The sequence below is a fragment of the Bufo bufo genome, chromosome 1, assembly GCF_905171765.1.
Source record: "Bufo bufo chromosome 1, aBufBuf1.1, whole genome shotgun sequence".
NCBI lineage: Eukaryota > Metazoa > Chordata > Amphibia > Anura > Bufonidae > Bufo > Bufo bufo.
Genome location: NC_053389.1, coordinates 177,764,219 through 177,787,008, shown reverse-complemented (window position 1 = coordinate 177,787,008; position 22,790 = coordinate 177,764,219). Strand labels below are relative to the sequence as shown.

Genomic DNA, 22,790 nt, shown 5'->3' with positions numbered 1-22,790 from the left:
CAACGGTTCGCGGACCCATTCAAGTCAATGGGTCCGTGAAAAATCACGGATGCACACAAGATAGTCATCCACGTCCGTGATCTGTGTCCGTGATCCATGTCCGTTTTTCCTATCATTTTCAATGCAAACTTGACAATTTTTTTTTTTTCACTTTTCATGTCCGTGGATCCTTCAAAAATCAAGGAAGACCCACGGAAGAAAAAACGGTCACGGATCACTGAACAACGGAAATCCGTTTTGTGCACCCGTGCTCCTCCTGTTTCTTTTGCCAACCCCTCCTGCTCCTTCTTGATTGACAAAGCAAGGTTCTTCCATAGTCATCTCGCCTGGTCTTGTCAGTCAAGGAGAGGGAAGGGGTTGATAGAAGAAGCAGGAGGAGCAATGCTGCACAGGTTTGGGCCTGCTCTTGGTGCACTTATCTGCTCATTTGCATATGGATAAGTCCTTTTTCTCCAGAATGAAGCAGTGGATTGCTAATATGTTCAGCTGAGCTAGGCCTACAAGCCACTGTACCTGGTTTAACAGTGAACTTCGTGGTGAGAGGCTCCCCTTAATACCATTTCCCTTCCTTTCCCTGTAGACACCTGTAGTGGTAAGACTTCAAAATCATCATTAATGCATGTCATCTTTTAGAAAAAAAGGGCAAATATGAAAGATCAAAAACAGGTGGCTTTCTTCAATGGCATGTTCTGTTGGAGAGCAGAATAGAGTGGTGACACCCTACCCCATTTATTTTATAATTAATCACATCATTGTCCTGCCCTCATTTTATATTAATGACTATATTGTTCTCCCTGGTCACGATTATCCATAGAGCTCCTTCTTCAGATATCATGAGCAGGAACTTCATAAAGGACATAATGTGAACATACCGTATCTGCTGTAAATGTAACATGGATTAGGTCTGTACAGCAGGGTGTACGGGCGTTGTCAGGGCGGAGTCATTTCCCAGGGTTTGAATGCTGGCGCTTACATCATCTTTATGCATCGATTATCCTAATGCATATATTAGTGGAGATATATTCAAACTATACATGATTTCTAAAAAACAAAACAAAAAAAAAACTAGTGCAAGTAAAACATACTGCTTAAAGTAATAATCATTTTCAGTTGTCAGGCAGGATGAAAAGTAACAAAGGCTATGTTCTCCTTAAGGGCTCATGCACACGACTGTGTTTTTTGTCCGCCTTAGGGGGGACAGGTCTTAATGATAACCATTCTCATCTTTTGCTGACTTGACTTCCTAGAAAAGTCAGCAAGATGCAGAGAGAGGAGCTGGATGTTCCTGATTACATATTGTCATCAATATTAGATCATGTGGAAAAGGAGGAAAAGCAGACGGCTGAAGAAGGGCTCCTACCTGTAGGGCAGGAGAGCGCTGGGGTTGGAGAAGTGGGTATGCTAGAGCTGAAAGCAGAAAAAGTCGCAAATTATGATGCAAATATGACATATTTTTACGCCACAATAATGGCATAAAAACTTCACTGAACGCCCCTCAGTGTCTCTTACCTCTAGTGTTTTCTTCTTGGCATTTTTTTTAAAAATACCAGGATCTCCCACATGTTGCATTTTTGTTAAGAAGCAAGATAGGCAAAAACCATCATCCAATGAATAAAAATGGCAGGAGCAAAAAAATTGCTAACAACTGGAGTTAATGCAGCAAAAAATGCAAAAGCTCCGATGCCACTAAAATGATGTGTGAAAACAGCCTAACTGCGATGTTGACAAGGGGCTCATAATTAATTTATCAGGGTTTAACACCAGTTCATCACTGGTACGAATTGCCAGTGCCATGAGGTAAAAAGGAAGCAGCTGTCATTTGTTCTCAGTGATCAGAGACAGGGGTAACTAGTAATAGACTGTCTATACACAGGGGGCAGACTTAGGTAAATGAAAGGGCATCTGTCGGCAGATTTGTACCTATGACACTGGCTGACCTGAAGTGTGCCCGCTTTGTTAAAAAAAATGTTGCAGCACTTTGATTGACAGGGGCAGGCAGGTGTGATGATGCTTACACTGCCTGGCCCTGTCAATCAAAGTGCAGAGGTCGTGGCAGAGCCTCTAGGTGTAACAGCAACGCCCCCATTGCTCCTAGAGGCTCATTTGCATATATTAAAACTTAATTTTTCTTAGCAATGCGGACACATATGAACATGGGAGCAACACAGATGTCTTCAGCTGCCAAGTGCACATGCAACAGGTCAGCCAGTGTCCTAGGTACAGAACTGCTGACAGATGCCCTTTAATCTCTCAGATTGAGGACAATGTCTCTCATGGAGGATCCTGCTATGGTCAAGGCAAATAGTTTTCTTCATATTTTTGATTTCCTGAAATATTTGCATGGTTGCATGCCAAAGGAAAAAATAAAAAATAAATATATATAACTACTGTGTACATATTGTTGCAGTGTTAACGGCAATTAGTTTTTTCTCACCTCTTTTTCAGTATTTTGCATTCCTTCTTTTGCTCTTTGCCGGTCAGATTACTGTGGGTGTGCTGGCATACACACAGCGGTCATCCGTAAGTAGTAACATGCTTTGTGCGCTATATGCTTTTTTAGATATCACTGAAAACTTTGGACACCTAACTTCGGATCATGATAGATCCCAGTGAGATACTATGGATTATTGCTAAATTTCATTATAAGCAGTTAAAGGGGTATTCCGGTAAAGTAACTTAATTTTTGAAAAACTGCATTAAGGCTGCAAGCTGTGACCCAACCAGAACCCATACCTATAACCAGAGTTTCAATTTACCTTGCAATCCATTTGTCTAGCTCCTGTGTGAGCCTGCAACACACAGAGTATCATGGCGCCTGATCTTCCCTCAATCCCCACAATCCCTAGTTTTCATGCTGTGAATGTAGATGTTTACCGATTGGCTGCCTGATCACAGTCCGGTCACGCCCCCTCTTCTCAGTGATCACCAGCACACTGACACTCCCTTGGTTTCACAAGACATTTAGCTAGAGAATTGATAGCAACACACTGAGCATGCTCGACCTAACAAAGGCTCAGATCAGGATCAGAGGAAACACAGTGGATAGCAGAGGAAGAAAACTACTTTTATAACTACTGAACGGTAAATATGTGAAATTTATATTATATTAGGCAAGTATTGATGATGAATTAGTCTAAAACATAAGTTATATTTATGGTAACCGGAATACCCCTTTAATATTATTAGCTCCTTCAAAACCCAAGTCTCTTCAAGTCCCAACATGCTCTTCAAGCAGAATCAGCAGAATATTTCAGATACTTACAGCATCCTGTATTCTGCAAATGGTCCGCCAGCAATCATGAGCAACTTCTTAGGCTTTGTGCTGCGGCTCTCCAGCTGTTGTAAAACTACAACTCCCAGTATGCCAAGTCTGCCTACAGCTATCAGCCTACAGCAGGGCATGATGAGATTTGTAGTTTTTCAACAGCTGGAGAGCCGCAGTTTAGAGTAATCTTTTAGGTTTTTCTTTTTTATTTCATGAAACACTTATTATTCTTTTACTTATGGTCATGCTTTTTTGAAATTCTTTCTCCAGTTGAATCTTGCAGTCGGAAAATACGTGGAAAATATTATCAAGAACTATGGGATTTTCACAAATCAAACAGAACTTCAGGAAGGTTTGGATTTTGCACAGGAGCAGGTATTTTGGGATACATTTTTGAGTAATTGACAATATTGCCTGAGCCATTCCACATTTCAGTTGAGTGTCTATATTATCTTCTGTACCACTGCATCTGTTATAGTTCTCCTATTCATTAAATTTTCTTCATGGCATTGACTATGCCTAACTAAGCCCTGTAAAATCTGCCCCGACACCTACCATGTGCCATTTATATGGCAGAGGGGCCTTTTAAAGCAAATGGTACCTCTGCGCCCTGTATAGCTGCCTCCTGTCTCTTTTACACATAGTGGTTGTATTGTGTTCTTCATCACTACTTGCTGCTTGGTCTTCCTGCATCCAGAAGAAACCAAGAACTATGCCTAGCCTTATTTACTCCCCAGTTCCTCTGTACCTTCCATGTTTTGCTTGTGATCCCTCAAGATGGTGTTAATAATTAGGGCTCTGCAATGAAGCCTAAGGAAAGTAGGCAGATCCAATCACACCCGAGAGAGGTCTCTGCCTAAATACTGCATTAAATGGACCATTAGAAGGCACTGGAAAAACCCATACACATTAGTGTATTGTGGACCGAACCTGCTGAGAATGGCGGATTTGGCTGTGTATCGGGAGTTCCAAAATCTCACCCTACGGATGATGTTGGGGAAGGGAATGATTGGGCAAAGTGAATCATTTTGCCCGATCTTTTTGTTCTCTCAGGTGATAAGCCACTGCCAGATGCTTCTCCTCTCTCCCCACTGAATACACATTCAACTGAACCAAACGTGTACAGACAGTACTGTGCAAAAGATGTAGGCATGTGCCTAAAACATTTGCACAGTACTGTATGTTTATGGTGGAATCCAAAGGGAGGAGATTGAACGTATATGGCTGGCTTCCCTAAGAACCAGATCTTGTAGCAGCTGTAGAACTTAACCTCAATATGTAAATTTATGGAGTAGCTGGACCCAAAATCCAAGAAATTGTCCTCCAATTACTCTCTAAATGTCTCCATGGTGTCTATGTATCATACTTATGTGTATTTATACTGTTTTATTTGACATCACTTTATGGTTACTAGGTGATATAAAAACCCATCGCCAAAAGACACCACACCATTAAGTTATCTTCAATGACAAGGACCTATTTCATCCGACCAATTCACTAACAGATATACACCATCAATGACTTCTTATGAGATAGTGTCATATAATGTGATGTCACCCTGTTTATACTATGTAGTCCAAAAATGTAAAAAAATTGCTCAATAAAAAAGAATATTCATTTAATATGAAAGGCAGGTAGTTGGTTTGGAAGCAGCTGTAAATGTTTCTTAGGGAGTGGGTGGCATATTCTGAATTGGTCCACAAAACTGACAAGAATAGGACATGTTCTATCTTTTTCGCGGGGCTGAAGAACAGACATACGAATGCAGACAGCACGCAATCCGTATTTTTTGAGGCCCCATTGAAATCATTGGGTGCGGATTAGGGCAATTTACATATCCATAGTGCATTGTGGATCCGCAATACACCCGGCCGGCACCCCTATAGAACTGCCTATTCTTTTCCACAATTGCGGAAAGGATAGAACATGTTCTATTTTTTTCTGGAGCCGCGGACCGGAAGATCGGGGGCACGCTCCGGAAATGCGGATGCAGAGAGCACATAGTGTGCTCTCCGCATCCATTCCGTCCCCATAGAGAATGAATGGGTCGGCACCCGTTCCGCAATTTGCGGAACTGATGCGGACCCATTATTACGGATATGTGAATGGAGCCTAACTGTGTAGGCGATTTCAAGATCCAGTGGGATAATAGACACTGCGACAAAACCACTGGAGATCATGATTGTGTTGGACAACAAGGGATGTCTGAGGCATCAGGTTACTGAGCACTGCAATCAGTAGTCATGTTTATTTTCAATCGTCAGGAATTAAAATGTAACAATATATTTCAATCATTATGTTAATTGAGGTGAAACTGATGTCATTAGATCTTTATTTTAACATGTTTTTTTCTTTTTTCATAAAAAAATTTCTGGATCTGAAATGTATAAAGTTAGCATTACTTTAACTCCTTTCATAGCTGGGTTCAACCTCTTGTGTTCCAGATGAGCTGCTGTGGTTGGTTTGCTCCCGAAGACTGGATGAAAAATCTGAAAATCCATGAAAACTCATCAGTCAACTTGTATCCTTGCTCCTGTAGAAATACTTCTTACTTCCTTCCTTACCCAAACATCAATGGCACTGCTAATGATACTGACATTTCTGAGGCCCTACCTGAGCACAGGAGCGGATTCTGCACAGCCCCTGCAAGGGACAATTGGCCTGTATATAAGACAGTAAGTGTTAAGCAGCTAAAGACTTAAGAGAGTTTTCCAAGGCTCAACATTGATGGGCTATCATCCCCCCAGAACCCATGCTGAGCAGCACAGTGCTTGCTGGAGCACCCCTTCCCCTTTATCATTTACACAGGCACAGTGGTTTGTCCACTTGGGAGTCTTGCACCTGGTACAGCAGGGAATTGGGCTTGCTCATACTGTATGGATGGGCTGCGGGACTGTTGTAGACAATAAAGGGTGAGGTGGTCCAGTAAGCACTGTGCTGATCAGCTTGGTTCCTGGTGAATTTTTATCGTGAATATTGACACTTCGAGAATTCGCGAAGATAGATTATAGTGCTATATCTTCGTAATCTCGAATACTCTAGATTTTTTTTCTTCAGTACTACTGATCCCTCCCTGCTTCTTGCTTGTGGGCTAATGAGAAGGCTGCAATATCTTTATCAAATCTTAGCAACATCCCTAGCAACCAATAGGAAGGTTGCCTACCCCTTTACTATATAAGAACTTCCCCAGCAGCCATTTTCTGCATTTTTTTGCAGTTCTGAGAGAGAGAGCAGTGACATTGCTGTGCTCTGTGCTTTCATCTGGACCTTATTACTTATACAATTACATAAGATAGTTAGTTAGCTCATATATATAATACAGATAGTTAGTGGGAGATAGTCAGTGTAGGTTATATCCTGATATAGTGTAGTTGATAGGTTCCAGTGCAGGGTGTTAGGTAGTGTGATAGGAATTACTGTTTCTCTGCTGTCCATACATACATGCTACAGACATAGTGCTGTGATGTCACAACAATACTTAGTGCACCAATCAGTAATATGTAGTCAGACCTGCTAAAATGTAAAGTTACACGTATTGCGCCAAAAAATATGCGCATCTTGACAATTTGCGCAATTGCGAATATATTGGAACACTCTATTTGCATATAAAGCTATTGTTCTTCCTCACAGTCACAAAAGTTACTACCAACAATTTTCTCCAGTCTCAGGAAACTTCTGGCAGCTTGAAAAATGCTAAAGTGAGCCATGCTTGTATTGCGTGTGCAATACGCACATATTACATTGCAGGGATGTAATACTACCACTACAAAGCGTTAGTGCGGCCTCATCTGGAATATGCAGTTCAGTTTTGGGCACCAGTGCATAGAAAGGACACTCCGCAGCTGGAAAAGTACAGAGGAGAGCGACTAAACTGATAATAGGCCTGGAGAGTCTTAGTTATGAAGAAAGATTAAAAGAATTTAATCTATTTAGTCTTGAGAAGAGACATGATTAACCTATACAAATATATAAATGGGCCATACAAAAAATACAGTGAAAAACTGTTCCATGTAAAATGCGCTCAAAAGACAAGTGGGCACTGCCTCCGACTGAAGAAGAAAAAGTTCAGTCTCTAGAAGCGTCAAAGCTTCTTTACTGTAAAAACTGTGAAGCTGTGGAATAGACTTCCTCAGGACGTGGTCACAGCAGGAACAGTGGTCAGTTTCAAAAAAGGGTTTAGACGAATTCTTAAAAATAAAAAACATTAATGCTTATGAAAACATGTAGAAATCTGAGTCTCAATTCCTTTTGGGATTCACATCCCCACCTATCCCATGGTTGAACTTGATGGACGTATGTCTTTTTTCAACCGTAATAACTATGTAACTATATAACATAGAACCAACACAGATGTCCTCAGCTGCCAAGCACACATGCAACAGGTCAGTCAGTTTCATAGATGCCAATCTGCTGACAGATGCCCTTTAAATATGCTAACCCTGGTATGTCTGATTTCAATATATTAAGGCCCCTTGCAGACGAGCGTGTCCGGATTGCATTGCGGCAAACCCGCGCGAGTAGGAACGCAATTGCAGTCAGTTTTGACTGCGATTGCGTTCCGATGTTCAGTTTTTATTGCGCGGGTGCAATGTGTTTTGCACGCGCGTGATAAAAAATCGACTGTGGTACCCAGACCCGAACTTCTTTACAGAAGTTCAGGTTTGGGTTAGTTGTAGTGTAGATTGTATTATTTCCCCTTATAACATGGTTATAAGGGAAAATAATAGCATTCTGAATACAGAATGCATAGTACAATAGGGCTGGAGGGGTTAAAAAATAAAATAAATAATTAAACTCACCTTAATCCACTTGTTCGCACAGCCCGCATCTCTTCTGAGCAATAGGACATTTGATGACGTCACTGCGTTCATCACATGGTCCATCACATGATCCATCACCATGGTGATGGATCATGTGATGAGCGTAGTGACGTCATCAAAGGTCCTATTGCTCACAGATGAAGACAGAAGAGATGCCAGCTGCGCTAACAAGTGGACTAAGGTGAGTTAAAATTTTTTTTTTTTTTTTTTTAACCCCTCCAGCCCTATTGTACTATGCATTCTGTATTCAGAATGCTATTATTTTCCCTTATAACCATGTTATAAGGGGAAATAATAATGATCGGGTCCCCATCCCGATCGTCACCTAGCAACTGTGCGTGAAAATCGCACCGCATCCGCATTTGCTTGCGGATGCTTGCGATTTTCACGCAACCCCATTCATTTCTATGGGGCCTGCGTTACGTGAAAAACGCACAAAGAGGAGCATCCTGCGTTTTTCACGCAACGCACAAGTGATGCGTAAAAATCACCGCTCGTGTGCACAGCCCCATAGAAATGAATGGGTCAGGATTCAGTGCGGGTGCAATGCGTTCAACTCACGCATTGCACCCGCGCGGAAAACTCGCCCATGTGAAAGGGGCCTAAGTGTAGACTTTTATATTACCGTGTACTAAACTGTCAATGTTAGTCACTTTAATTTAAATGCATAGATTATTTTTTTTTAAATCTTCTCCCATCTTATTTTAGGGCTGTATGAACAGTATTCAGACGTTTATAATAAATAACCTCATCTGTATTATTGGAGTATGCATAGGCATTGCCTTACTGGAGGTGAGTGCTATTACATGACATATTTCACACTACACATTATTGTATCTGACTGTTTATTGGAATGGCGTTCCCACTTCAACTTATTATCATCATGGAGGGTCCATTTATAAGGGGAATCGTTTCTAAACCCCCTTCATGACTAGGCCACAAATTTGGTGACAACTGTTTTTTTTCTTCTCCGCTTTCCAAGAGTCATAACGGTTTTATTTTTTTATTGGGCTTGTGTTTTACGCAAATAGTTTGTTTTTTTAATGACACCATTTGTTGCTCCATGTAATGTATAGCAAACCTTTAAAAAATTATTTGTGGGGTAGGGTAATTCCACTATTGTTTTTTTGGGTTTCATTTTTATGGTTCACTGTGTGGTGAAAATGAAATGACAACAATATTCTGCAGGTCAGTAAATTAAGGTGATACCAAATTTTCATAGCCTTTGTTATGTTTCACTACTTTTAAAAAACTAAAAACATTTTAAAAAAATGGGCTTGTGTAGCCATATTCTGACACCCAGACTTTTCTTGTGTTTCTGTCAATGTAGGTGTGTGAGGGCTTGTTTTTTTTTATTGGTACAACTTTGGGGTACATATGACTTTTTGATAATTTTTTATTCCATTTTTTGGGGAAGGCGGGGTAACTAAAAAAAGAGGGCAATTCTAGCATTGGGAATAAAGAATAAAAATCGTGCCCTTTCATCTGAAGCACGGATGCTCAACATGCAGCCCTCCAGCTGTTGTAAAACTACAGCTGCCACCATGCCCTTCTGTAGACTGATAGCTGTAGGCTGTCCGGGACTGATGGGAGTTGTAGTTTTGCAACAGCTGGAGGGCCGCAGGTTTAGCATGCCTGATCTGAAGCATTGCAAAGATTAGGATACACACGAAAGTGAGAGGGTTATTTTTGCATACATTTTTTATTTTGACAAAAAGAAGGTATTTTGAATTATATATTATGTCTGCCCATTCCCTCTATATAACAATTTTTTTTTATCAAACAGAAGAATATTTACTCTTAGAATCAATCAGGTTTCATGAGTAGGGTTGTCACCAAGCCAGTAAACCACTAGCAGCATCAGGAATATTACAAATGGGAGATTGGTGCTGGTAAAAGATTCCAGTAGGCAGGACAACAGACAGCCAGAGACACTCACATCCAGTGTTGAACTGTTCCTTGGGCCCACCAGAGGAAATTATTTTCTGGGCCCAATCCTTATAGCATCAATAAAATATAACAGATATTGAATAAAAGAAATAGACGCTAGTGGCAAGTGATTATCCTGGACCTTTGGGGCCTACTACTCCATCACAGCCTGGTCCAGCTTGAAGAACCTCTGGCACTTTGGTTAGTCACTCCAACCCTGCTTACATCTGCCACCCAGACATGGGTGCATAGACCCCAAGACTTAAGACTGAAAATCAGAGAAGGATACTGTCTGAGTTACAGGAAGTAGTGAAGTTGCAAAGTCACACATACAAACTCCATTCATTTTATACTTATGTTAGACTATATTTACATATGGCAATTTTGTGGTCTTTTTGCCAAGATCTGCACATAATCAAGGCAAATTAAGGTCTCAAGACTGGCACTTTTGAATACACCCAACGTCTGGCAAGTACAGTATTTTTGGGTGGCAATAGTGGAAACCATGAGACATCTCATCATCTCTGGCAGTCTACCCTGATTACAAAGACCACTTACAAGTAGCTGAGGTCTTACAACCACTAACAGTTGTAAAAAACATCAATTTATCAAGCTGAATAGCAAATGTCTGGCTCTAAATGGTTTACCATAAGGCTAGAAAATCATTTCATGAGGTAGTCTGTAGGGCCAGATGTTATGTACATTGTCGATGGTGGGAGGTGGACGTCTAGAACACAACTAATTGTATTCAAACAGCAAAAAAATAGGTTTCACAGTGATCCCAAAATGTTATACAAGTGTTGTAAGACCATCACATAGACCAGTGACGGTGAACCTTTTAGAGACCGAGTGCCCAAACTGAAACCCAAAGCCCACTTATTTATCGCCAAGTGCCAACACGGCAATTTAACCTGAATAGCAATATAGTATATCTTCCATGTATCATTTAGCTATAAGCATATTAGTACGCCAAAGGCATATTAGTACGCCAAAGACTTTTTCAAGGGTGCGGGTGCCCACATAGAGGGTTCCGAGTGCCGCCCCAGCACTCGTGCCATAGGTTCGCCAACACTGACATAGAAGGTTTAAACTATAATAACTAGGGTATACTAGTGGCGACTGAACATTTTATTTCATACATATTTCTTATACATAATCATTCACATTTTGGACTGAGGAAGTTTCATGCAGTGCAAGGGCTATTTGTTGTACAGAGAGGAAGCCATATTACTTACTGGTTTTGAAACTTTACTGTTATTTTTACAAATGTGCAGGAAATGAGCTCACACCTGCTGCTGCGGGGATTCACTCTCATCTTCACATGTCTAAATACAGACAGTTCTTATATAGAACATTTACGTTATTTTGTGAGGCCCCCACATCCTCTTTCATCCGGACCAGAAATAGACAAATACTAACTAACCGCCTTTGTACTTTATCAGTTTCTCCAGTTCTTGGGCCACATACTGGCTTTGGTTCTAGAAAAAAGGTTAATGAGAAGCTCTTCGGATGATATCCTGTTCTTCCCAGTCAGGTTATATCTTGTGTGGCCTTTGGTTTGTTTGCTTTGTAGACATCATTTATACTTACACCTAGTCCACTTTACCCTATTTCACTCTTTCACTCAAGGTGGACTTGATTATATATACACCCTTTGTATTTATAGGTGATAAGTAGACTTTTTCCTATTTTCATCTTTTAAATCTAAGTAGGTCCAATTTCATATTTTAGCTTAATAGCACTCAGAGCACAATTTATAGAAATCTCCTGCATAAATATAGAGTTAAATAATAAGATTCTGTATGCCTGCAACCACCACTAGAGGGAGTGTAGGAGCTGATTGCACGCCGATATACTCAATAACAATACAACATGGAGTTTGCTCCTAAGCTCCCTCTAGCGGTGGCTGCAGACAGACAGAATTTCATTATTTAACTTCTTTGGGTATTCAGAGAGACCCCTGGTGTGGTGAGGCGGCTGCTTCTGTAGCTGCAGCATCTTCTCTGCTTCTTAGAGGAGATGCTGATGAAGTGTGATTACAATGATGCCATGTCATTCTCTTATCACTTGTTCAGCTTCTCCTCACCACCCCAGGGATCCCTCCCTCACCTACCCAAAGGTGTAGAGAGAGAGGTATATTTGAGCATGTGTCCACCTTAGCACACGGTAGTCCCGGGTGTCGGACCCCCCACCGATCAGATACTGATGACCTATCTAGAGGCTAGGTCATCTGTCGAGCTGAGTGAATAGATTCCAACGAAGTGGAATTTGATCCAAATTTCAGGATTAATTTGATTTGCCACGAAGCCGAATTTCCTCATGCTTTGTGGTAGCGAATCGATTTAACCTGAAATAGTGTAAAAAATAATAAAATCATACTTACCTCCTCAATTTGCTTGCGATCGGTCGGCTGCCGCTATCTTGATTGAAGCTCAGGGCTGAAATCCCAACATCACCACGCCGACCGGCGTGATGACGTCATCTCGGGCCGCGTGAGATTTCGCGCCAGATCTTCAAGCAAGATGGCGACCGGCCCGTGGCGAGCAAATGGAGGCAGTAAGTATGATTGAGGGTTTTTTTCTGTTAATTTTACACTGTATTTAGTAGATGCCGCGATCATGAGGGGTATAATGATGGGGAGCGGTGCTATCGCAGCTCCCTGTCATTGCACCCGCTACTAAAAAATGCGCGTTATGACAAAGTAATACCCTTTTAACTACAAACAATATTCTAATATTCTTCATGGGATAACCCCATTAAATATATACAGGAGATTTGGAACTCTGCATCAGAAAAGCTATACTAATATATTGAGAAATTAATCAGCATAGAATTTAGGACCAATTCAGATAAAAAACGAAAAAACTAAACATTATAGTGTTCATTCACCATGCGGGTGGATATTCACTTTAAGGAATCTTTTCCTGCTGGTAAATGTGGCGAGAACAGAACTACAAATTATCATTATGACCCTGTTCATGTGGTCACCACTAACTACATGATCATGCTGACATGATTATAACCCTAAACTAGGTGTCTTTGATTCTGTTGGTCAGCCTTTAGGGCAAGCAGCAGAATTGTACTATGGAACTAGGCTTATGACTTCTTTGACATGCTGGAAATTACATTGTGGTTGTCAGGTGCAGCATGGTCACTTCTAGTAAGGCTTTGCTTACACGGCCATGTCCGTATTTCAGTTTGCAAACAACGGATCCACAAAATATGGAGACCTTCTGTGTAAATCCCACATTCTTCTCACTCCCATCAATAGAAATAATACTGATCAGAGTAGGATATGGTCTATAATTTGCAGAACGGCCACCTAGATCTGCTAAAAATATGGATGTGTGCATGACCCCATAGAAATTAATGGGTCGGTGTACTATCCACAAAAAATGCAGATACCGCACAGATGAAAAATCCGGTCACTTTATGCATGAGGGTATTTTATATAGCTGTTTTGGCATTGCTCTTGTATAAGCACACCTGCTTGAAAATATTTCTCTTCTCTTTCACAACTGCGCTGTCTGTTTTCTGTTCCTCTTTTGTTTCCTTTTGCGGCTGACCCCTTAGGCCCCTTGCAGACAAGCGTGTGCGGGTTAGGTCCGGATGCGATCATTTCGCAAGCAAGTTCATTCAGGTTTGCCTGCGATTGCGTTCAGTTTTTATCGCGCGGGTGAAATGTGCATTGATGCGTTTTTCACGCGCGTGATAGAAAACTGATTGTTTACAAACAACATCTCTAAGCAACCATCCCTGAAAAACGCATCGCATCCACACTTGCTTGCGGATGCGATTTTCACGCAGCCCCATTTATTTCTATGGGGCCAGCGTTGCGTGAAAAACGCTGAATATAAAACCTGCTGCGATTTTCACGCAATGCACAAGTGATGCGTAAAAACCAACGCTCATGTACACGGACCCATTGAAACAAATGGGTCCGGATTCAGTGTGGGCGCAATGCGTTCGCCTCACGCATTGCACCCGCGCGGAATACTCGCTCGTGTTAAAGGGGCCTTATTTGCTCAGTGCATGTTGTGGACGGGTGAGACAGACAGGCCGAATATATCCCCATTCCTCTTCTCTGTTCTGTGACCTGTGCACAACACATCATTTCTGGGTAAACCTAGCAAAAACAGATGGAAAAAATGTGTTGAATAATAAGCTCAAGAGCGAGAAATCAAATAACTCATATCGTAACAAATATATCCTCTCATTCCATTATTGAGGTAACGTTTAAAGGGATGTCTGGCCAATTACATTTTTTTTTTAAAGGCTCACAATAGTGTAAAATAATAAATCAGCCAGAATCATCTTGCCGATCCCCTGCCACTTCCTGCTCCCCTGCCGATTTCAACTTCCTGGTCTCGCTCAACAGGCAGGAAATGACCACTCAGCCAATCACTAGCTAGAATAGGTGACAGCTGGGAGCAATGATTAGCTGGGCAGTTATTTCCGGCTGGTGGAAAGGGACAAGGAATTACAGACTGACCAGGATCGGTAAGATGAGTATGACTTGCTTCATTATTTACACATCTTAAGCCTTTTACAAAAAATATAATTGGCTAGACATCTTTTCTGTGGTTTACTGCCACTTGAAAGGGAACCTGTCATATTGACCATGGTGTCTGATTTACAGGCATCAGGTTGTAGATCGGGAGGAGCTAAGACTGATACATAGTTTTGTGGGAAAGGTTCCAGAATAACTTATAATTGACGTATCTAAATCTTTGCTTGTTCTATGTTCCAGAGTCCAGGAGGCGGGCTTATCAGTGACTGACACTCATATAGAGAAGGCTGTCAATTACTGAGTAGGACCACCCACTGGACTCCTAAACAAGAACAGACATGTAAATGAATAAATTACCTTATACTGGAACTTTTCTCACAAAACTATAGCTCCTTCTGCTCAATAAATTGTTGCAGACAGGTTGGACTACATGTTCATGATGGCAGGTTCCCATCCCATTACACGTTAAATTAAGAAAATGCTTTATGAGTAATTATTCTCTAAAACATAAATATTAACCATTTAGGACTGTAAGGCAAGGAGATTCACCTTTACAGTCCTGCACCGTCCAGCTGCACACCAAAGCATCCTTTACCAGCAGCACACTGACATTATACTGACTTTTCAAGGGAGAGACTAAATCTGAAGTACAATAATTGAAAGTCACAGTGCTCGCATAACAGTGACAGCTGCAGTGTCCCCTTAACAGTGACAACCATTGAGTCCCCATAACAAATTATTGAAGGCCCCATTGATGCAACAACGCTTTAGGAACAGTGCTAATCCCATGGGGCACTCTGGTAGGGTGAATGAAGTCCTATGGATACATTTGGTGTACATGCTAGGAGATTTTCCTGGCGTATACGCTAAACGTAGGGCTCATATGTGATGTGGCAAGAGTGCAGGGCGTTATTTTCCTTTGCGCAATGTAGTAAGCATAGAGAGAGCACTCCTACCATGCCCATGGGCAGGGTCAGTGTTTTGCCTTGCAATGCAGTTTACATAGATCTCCCCCTGCTGGCCATCTCTGGCATTGATCTCAGCTTCGGCGTTATCATGTAGGCACCACTATGATAATGTGGCAGCATAGTAACACTGCAAAATATTCAAGACACAGGGTGTGGGATTCAGGGCACATTTGTGCTTGTTGGTCAGCATCGCAATTGTGCTCACAGGATCACCAGCAACTGCGGCTATGACTTTATGAGATTGCAAAAACAGGGCAGAAACAGCGCCGCTATGGTTCAGGATTTGGGCCTGGTAATGTAGGTGAGCCTCTTCTAGTTAATGGGGCTGAGGTGCAATACCAGACAACGCCTATGGACATGGGGGGGTGCTATTTCTGGAGGACAGCAGCCATGTTTTTGTAATCTCACACAACGCATATGACACCAAAAGCAGATCAGATAACACATATATGTGGTACACAGACTGGTAAATCTTCTCTGGGGAAACAAACCTCCGTGTGATGTGTCTTCTGTGTGTTTGCCGTGATGGATTTTGGTTTGTTTTTCATCACTGTTCATATTGTAATAACACTGCAAATGACGGAGCTAATATCTGCAGCCTTTTGTGCCCTTGTTCTACAGGGACTTTTATTCGGAGTACTGGCAAGGTAACATACATGTTAAAAAATGATGGTTGTGTCTCTTTAAGTTAAAGAAACCCTCCGGTATGAAGGCTTCACCACTTCTTCGAGTCTTCTCCTTCATCATCTATTCTGCGTCTTGTATTTGAATTAAAAATGAATGGTCTCTTATCACAAGGGTATAGATTATTTAGTGTCCTCTGGCTGTAAAAAGAAGGCCGTGTCTGTGACAAAAATGTATGATGAGTGAGAGTACGGGGAAGATTAGATTTATACGTACAGGCAAATGGGAGACAGAAATGGGTCAATTAGAGGATAACACAGTGGGGAAATGTCTTTAAGGATATTCTTGCAGTCTCTAATCGCTAACTATAGGGACATACAGTTTAAAGGGGTTTTTCAGGATTTTTTTTTATCAATATCTGATTGGTGGGGGGTCTGACACCCAGGACCCCAGCCAATCAGCTGTTTTGAGAAGGCAGCGGCTCTCCTAAGCTCCTCCCAACCCATACATCGTATAGCGGTTGTGCTTGGTATTCACTTGAATGGGGCTGAGCTGCTCCTAGGCCACGTGACACATGAACGTGTCATCACATGGCCTAGGAAAAGTAGAGAGAAGGCCTCAAACAGTTGATCGGCAGGGGTCCCAGGTGTTGGAACACCAGTGATCAGATACTGATGACCTATCTTGAGGATAGGTCATTTGTAAGAAAATCTTGGAAAACCCCTTTAATGGAATCCATTGATTATCTTATACCCCATTAAGGGGTTTCCAGCTTTGAAACAATTTTCAGCAGTCCACGGACCTGTGGAGGGAAGGATACTCACCTGCCCCTTGATGCTTGGTTCTGGCTACTTCCCTTCACTGTGCTCCAGTTCTCTGCTTGCGGACAAGGGTCACATGTTCCACTGCAGCAGTGAAGTTCACAGGGTCACGTGCCACTTGGGGTACACGTCACCACTGCGGCCAGTCATTGGGGCAGTGGCTCACATGACCTCCGTCCACTTTGGAAGTTGACAAGCAGGGAAATGGAGAGAGGCGAACCAAAGGAGCCTTAACTGAGAGGCAGAGAGCAGATAAGTATGCTTCCCTCCTGAGTGTGGGCCCGAGATCCGGAGAAGACAGATATGTTACATTTATGGTGAAGCTGTAAAAAATGACAGAAATATTGAAGGGAAGTGTTTGCATATACTGAGAGTAGCTTCAAAACAGCCCTCCCTTTTAATGTACTGAATGAGATTATATGTCTAGAAATATGAAAATTTCAATGATGAAGTTACAGTATATTTTTTTACTAGAATGTTAATTATTAGAGTATGGTGCTCAACTAATATCTGCATACATCTTATAAATAAATAAAAAAAAAAAAAAAAAAAATACATTTATTATAACTCCGAATCAACTATTCATCTGGCAGAAGTTATGAGGCTCATGATTTCAGGAATATGTTCCTTTTTTCTCTCTCTGCCTTTATCTGGGAATTTGTGGCGGAGAAGGGGGGGGGGGTTAGGATACAAGATCTTTTTGTGTACCGTATATAAATTGTAATATGAACTTTTTTTTATATATCAACCTTAGAAATAAAAAAATGGTCTTCCATTAAAGCTATGGGGGAGAGGATTACTAGCACACAGGGTCAGGGGTGAGCAGGTGTCACGGGTGTCAAGGTGCAAAGTGCACATCTTCTTGATGGGTTTGCTGTAGGTTGAAATCGATGCCAGGGCTAATCTTTTCAAAAAATGAATTAGGAATTTCATTTGTTGCAATTGTAAATGCCTGCTCACTTTTTTGGCACATTCGGATCTGTTCGAACAAGTGCTGAAAACCGGCATTGATACAATTGTCCTAGAGCCACAAAGCATGACGTTACATTGTGCTCAGCATTACCTTTACATACTGTTGATTCTGTAGAGAGGATGGGGGGGGTGGGTGCGGACACTTGGAGGTGGCAATAACATATCTACAACATTTAGAGATAAACAAGGGGAGCATAAGGGTTTGACCGGACGTTGGTCCTGCTCCTCTGGCTTCTCCCATCTCTAGCCACGCCCTGCTAGACTTGATTGACAGGGCCAGCCAGCGTTCATGTCATTCTGCCTGGCCCTGAGCTCGGGGGAATTTTTGGGCCGTTTAGTGTGCGGCGCAGGCGCAGTGAAGAAAGGATGCTCGCCGGCTGTGGACTTCCTTACTTACTACTTCTATCTGTGACACTCCCATACAAATGTACAGAGTGGCTGGTCGGAAATACACACCGCCACTCAGTCCATTTTAGGGGGTTCCACAGGGTATGGGGCCCCCGTTCTCGTGCTTGGTGGCGGTCACATTGGTAGAACCCCCACCAATCTGATAGTTATTCCCTATCCTTGTTATAACCGGAATACCCCTTTAAGTAAGGGTGGCTGCTGGCAGTTGCTAAAATGTCATTATTCCCAGACAACCCTTTTCAGGCTAAGGCAAAACAGCAATTCTGACAGCGAAACACACTGCACGTTCTAAAGATCGCAGCGATGCTACTGTACTGTAGATCCCATAATGACAACAACTGGGGGTGCGTTGAAACCTGTAAGTAGCAAGTAGGTTTGGATTTCTTGTGACTGTCACATCACATTGGCAGCAACATCCACTTTTACAAGTTGCAATGCCTCAGGGCTACATTGTGATATTTGTCCCTGCGAAGGGTGTTGTGGCCGGTCACCCCAGCCTTACAAAACAACAGCAAAAAGATGCATATTCAAAATGTTACATAATAAAAAAAAAACATTAGTAACAAACAATGAAAAGTGGTGTTTTGGTGTTTTTTTCTTTTCTACAAGACATTTTAAAATGCTGAAAACAATGTGCGTAAGACCTCTTGCACATGAACGTTGTGCATCCGTTCCGTGCATTGGGGACAGCAATTTGCGGTCCTCAATGCACAGGCAACGTCCATACGGCGGGCAGGACGGATCGAGACCCATTCAACTTGAATGGGTCCGTGATCTGTCCGCACACTGCAAAAAAATAAAACAAGTTCTATTTTTTTGCGGTGCGAAGGCACGGACAGAAACACCACGGAAGCACTCCATAGTGCTTCTGTGGGGTTCTGATCCGTGCTTCCGTTCCGCATCTGCGTGATTGCGGACCCATTCAAGTGAATGGGTCCGCATGCGTGATGTGGAGTGCACACGGGCGGGTACAGCCATGGGCACACAACGTGCCCTAAGGCCTCATGCACACGACCGTTGTTTGGGTCCGCATCTGAGCCGCATTTCTATAATGAGCCACCTGTTCCGTTCTGCAATTTGTGCACCGCAAAACACGGCACGGTCATGTGCATGTAGCCTAAAGGAGCCATTGGGATGAAGTCAAATGCAGCCGATTTCTTAGATGTGGTAGCTCTCCATTTACTAAAGAAACATTTAGGGTCATTTACTAACCATAAATTCGCCTATATTAGGCATATTTCTGGTGCAAATTGCAGCGCAAAGGTCTTCGGCGGTGGATCCGACAAAGTTATATAGAGGTCTGTGCCTCTACATAAGTCTGGTGGATCCACCGCCAACTATAGGGTATATTAAGACCGGCATCTAAAACGCCGATCTTAATAAATGACCCCCATTGTATCTAAATTATAGCAGAAAAATGAAAATATTTTCTCTGATTTTTGTGCAGTCACATTGCTCTGGTTAATCTTTTCTTGTCTGTTTCCCAGCTCTTTGTCATGACGTTGTCGATGTGTCTGTGTAGAAATCTCGACCAGAACTACAACAAGCTTGCACGCTATTCCTAGAAGACTGTTCAGCTGCTTGGCACAGCCCAAGAAATAGGAGGATGGAAACCCTGCGCATCCAACCACAGCCAAGAAACTGCATGTTCCCTTTCAGCTTGTTAACAGCTCACCCCCTCCTCCCCTGATAGCATCCGCGACTCCCATTGATCTTTACCATGGATGACCTACTAGCAAAAAGTTTGACACTTCTGGACTTCATTCAAAACCCCACATCTTCTCTGTGTGGACAGCAGGCTCTGCTCACCATTGAGTCACCAACTCTCTAAACTTAGACTCCTTTTTATATTTGGGATATTTAATGAAATCCTTACCACTTGCAGTATTTTAGCCCCGGGGATGAACTGCCATACCATACTCTGAGCAATTTATACTTCTCATGGGGCTTTTACTATTGTCAGGTCTGTAAGACAATTGTGACATCTAGAGGTCATTGCGTGTATAACAAAGACTTTTTAATTTTCATTTTATTTTTTACTTTCAAAGTTACAAGGATCATAAATACATAATCCAAAAAAAAAAAAAAAATGAGAAGAAGTTACTCTATGGAGTGGATTACTATTGTAAATAGATTTACATGTGATACCTATTTACATTATTATATGTGTGTTGTTCTGTGACTGGCCTAGTGGCTGTGATTGTTTGTTCTTTTTGCCTGTTTTATACAAATATTCTTCATAATCCGAATGTAGAATCTGCATTTTAGAATTCATACTGAATTCCCAAGTTCTAAAGAAAAGTAATATGATTATTTGAGTCACTTTGTTTTATACATTCCGATATGAGCCATTTAATTGCCTACCCAGACAACCTAACAAGTATGACAGGTGTACACAAATATTAAAGTGCATTAACCCACTGTGGTTTTTCTGCAGTTTTTTTTTTGCCAAGGTTTTTGCAAAAAAGGCAATTAATCAGGTGTGAATGCAACCTAAGGGGATGACCTAATATATCGATATGAACGACACTTTGTGCTTTAGCAATGTGAACTGTATTTTCAGATGACTTCCATTGGTAATAGTCAAAATAATTATAACAATACATGAGGAAATTAGTCCAATAATAATAATAATAATAATAATAATAATTTATCCAAAGTGCCTCCAACCTGGAAATACACATTTTAGTTTTAGTTGTCAGATATGGACAAATTTGAAATATTCACAATCAAATCTTGTGTACTGCATGTGAATAAAAATGCAACTACTCATTCAGCATGTGACATCATCATCATCATACTATTCTGATCTGTTCTGTATAATGCACATTGCATACCCACTGCAAATCATCAGTGAAGTCATCAGCAAACTCCTAGCTACAGGCAGTTCCAAGAAAGTGTAAATCTAGACATGCTAATAGGGAGAGAATGAGCACCGAGTATGTGGACAAAAGAGGCAAACCTGGCACCTGCTCTAGGGCCCATAGAGAGCGGCTCTCAATTAAAGGGAGTCTGTCACCTACTTTGAGCATTTTAGATTGTTCATATCACGTTATAGAACAGTTGCCCACCATTAAAATAGTACCTATATTGTGTCTTTTCCACGTAGAGCGGAACGGAATTGCGGACCCATTCACTTCTATGGGGCAGCACGATGTGCTGCCCGGACACGGAATTGCGGACCCGCACTTCCGGGTCTGCAATTCCGTTCCCGAAAAAAATAGAACATGTCCTATTCTTGTCCGCAATTGCGGACAAGAACAGGCATATTCTTTTAGTGCAGGCAATGTGCGGTCCGCAAAATGCGGAACGCACATTGCCGCTGTTCGTGGATCCGCAAAACACGTTGCAGACGTGTGAATGGAGCCTTAGGTCTCACAAGTGCACAGGGGTCGGCGTTATGGCTACAAGTGCTCAGGCCCCTCGTCGATGTGCCCAGATAACCATGGGATCTCCGAGCCAGAGGAGAATGACGAAGCAGGAGGGCAGGGCGGGCCAGAGGACTGAAAGGGGATTGGTTATCTGGGCACATCAGCACTTGCGAGACCTAATTAGCATAAGTTTATAAAGTTGTCTTTTCATAATCTCTATGTGGGACAGACACAATATATACACTGCTCAAAAAAATAAAGGGAACACTTAAACAACACAATGTAACTCCAAGTCAATCACACTTCTGTGAAATCAAACTGTCCACTTAGGAAGCAACACTGAGTGACAATCAATTTCACATTCTGTTGTGCAAATAGGATAGACAACAGGTGGAAATTATAGGCAATTAGCAAGACACCCCCAATAAAGGAGTGGTTCTGCAGGTAGTGACCTGACCACTTCTCAGTTCCTATGCTTCCTGGCTGATGTTTTGGTCACTTTTGAATGCTGCCGGTGCTTTCACTCTAGTGGTAGCATGAGACGGAGTCTACAACCCACACAAGTGGCTCAGGTAGTGCAGCTTATCCAGGATGGCACATCAATGCGAGCTGTGGCAAAAAGGTTTGCTGTGTCTGTCAGCATAGTGTCCAGAGCATGGAGGCGCTACCAGGAGACAGGCCAGTACATCAGGAGACGTGGAGGAGGCCGTAGGAGGGCAACAACCCAGCAGCAGGACCGCTACCTCCGCCTTTGTGCAAGGAGGAACAGGAGGAGCACTGCCAGAGCCCTGGAAAATGACCTCTAGCAGGCCACAAATGTGCATGTGTCTGCTCAAACGGTTAGAAACAGACTCCATGAGGGTGATATGAGGGCCCGACGGCCACAGGTGGGGGTTGTGCTTACAGCTCAACACCGTGCAGGACGTTTGGCATTTGCCAGAGAACACCAAGATTGGCAAATTTGCCACTGGCGCCCTGTGCTCTTCACAGATGAAAGCAGGTTCACACTGAGCACATGTGACAGACGTGACAGAGTCTGGAGACGCCGTGGAGAACGTTCTGCTGCCTGCAACATCCTCCAGCATGACCGGTTTGGCATTGG

General features: G+C 42.2%; 1 protein-coding gene across 2 annotated transcripts in view; it reads left to right on the top strand.

Annotated features, from left to right (window-relative positions):
• The window catches only part of LOC121001481 (leukocyte antigen CD37-like), a 106,937-nt gene extending 85,844 nt beyond the window's left edge, over positions 1-21,093 (top strand). Inside the window, exons 5-9 of one of the 2 annotated variants that reach the window (XM_040432572.1) lie at positions 2,446-2,520; positions 3,536-3,640; positions 5,710-5,940; positions 8,794-8,877; positions 19,805-21,093. In XM_040432572.1, the coding sequence (XP_040288506.1) occupies positions 2,446-2,520; positions 3,536-3,640; positions 5,710-5,940; positions 8,794-8,877; positions 19,805-19,882 (573 nt within the window). In that variant the 3' untranslated portion in view covers positions 19,883-21,093. The remainder of the gene's footprint in view (positions 1-2,445; positions 2,521-3,535; positions 3,641-5,709; positions 5,941-8,793; positions 8,878-19,804) is intronic. The other variant, XM_040432578.1, reaches the window with a different exon arrangement.
• The last annotated feature ends 1,697 nt before the right edge of the window (positions 21,094-22,790 follow it).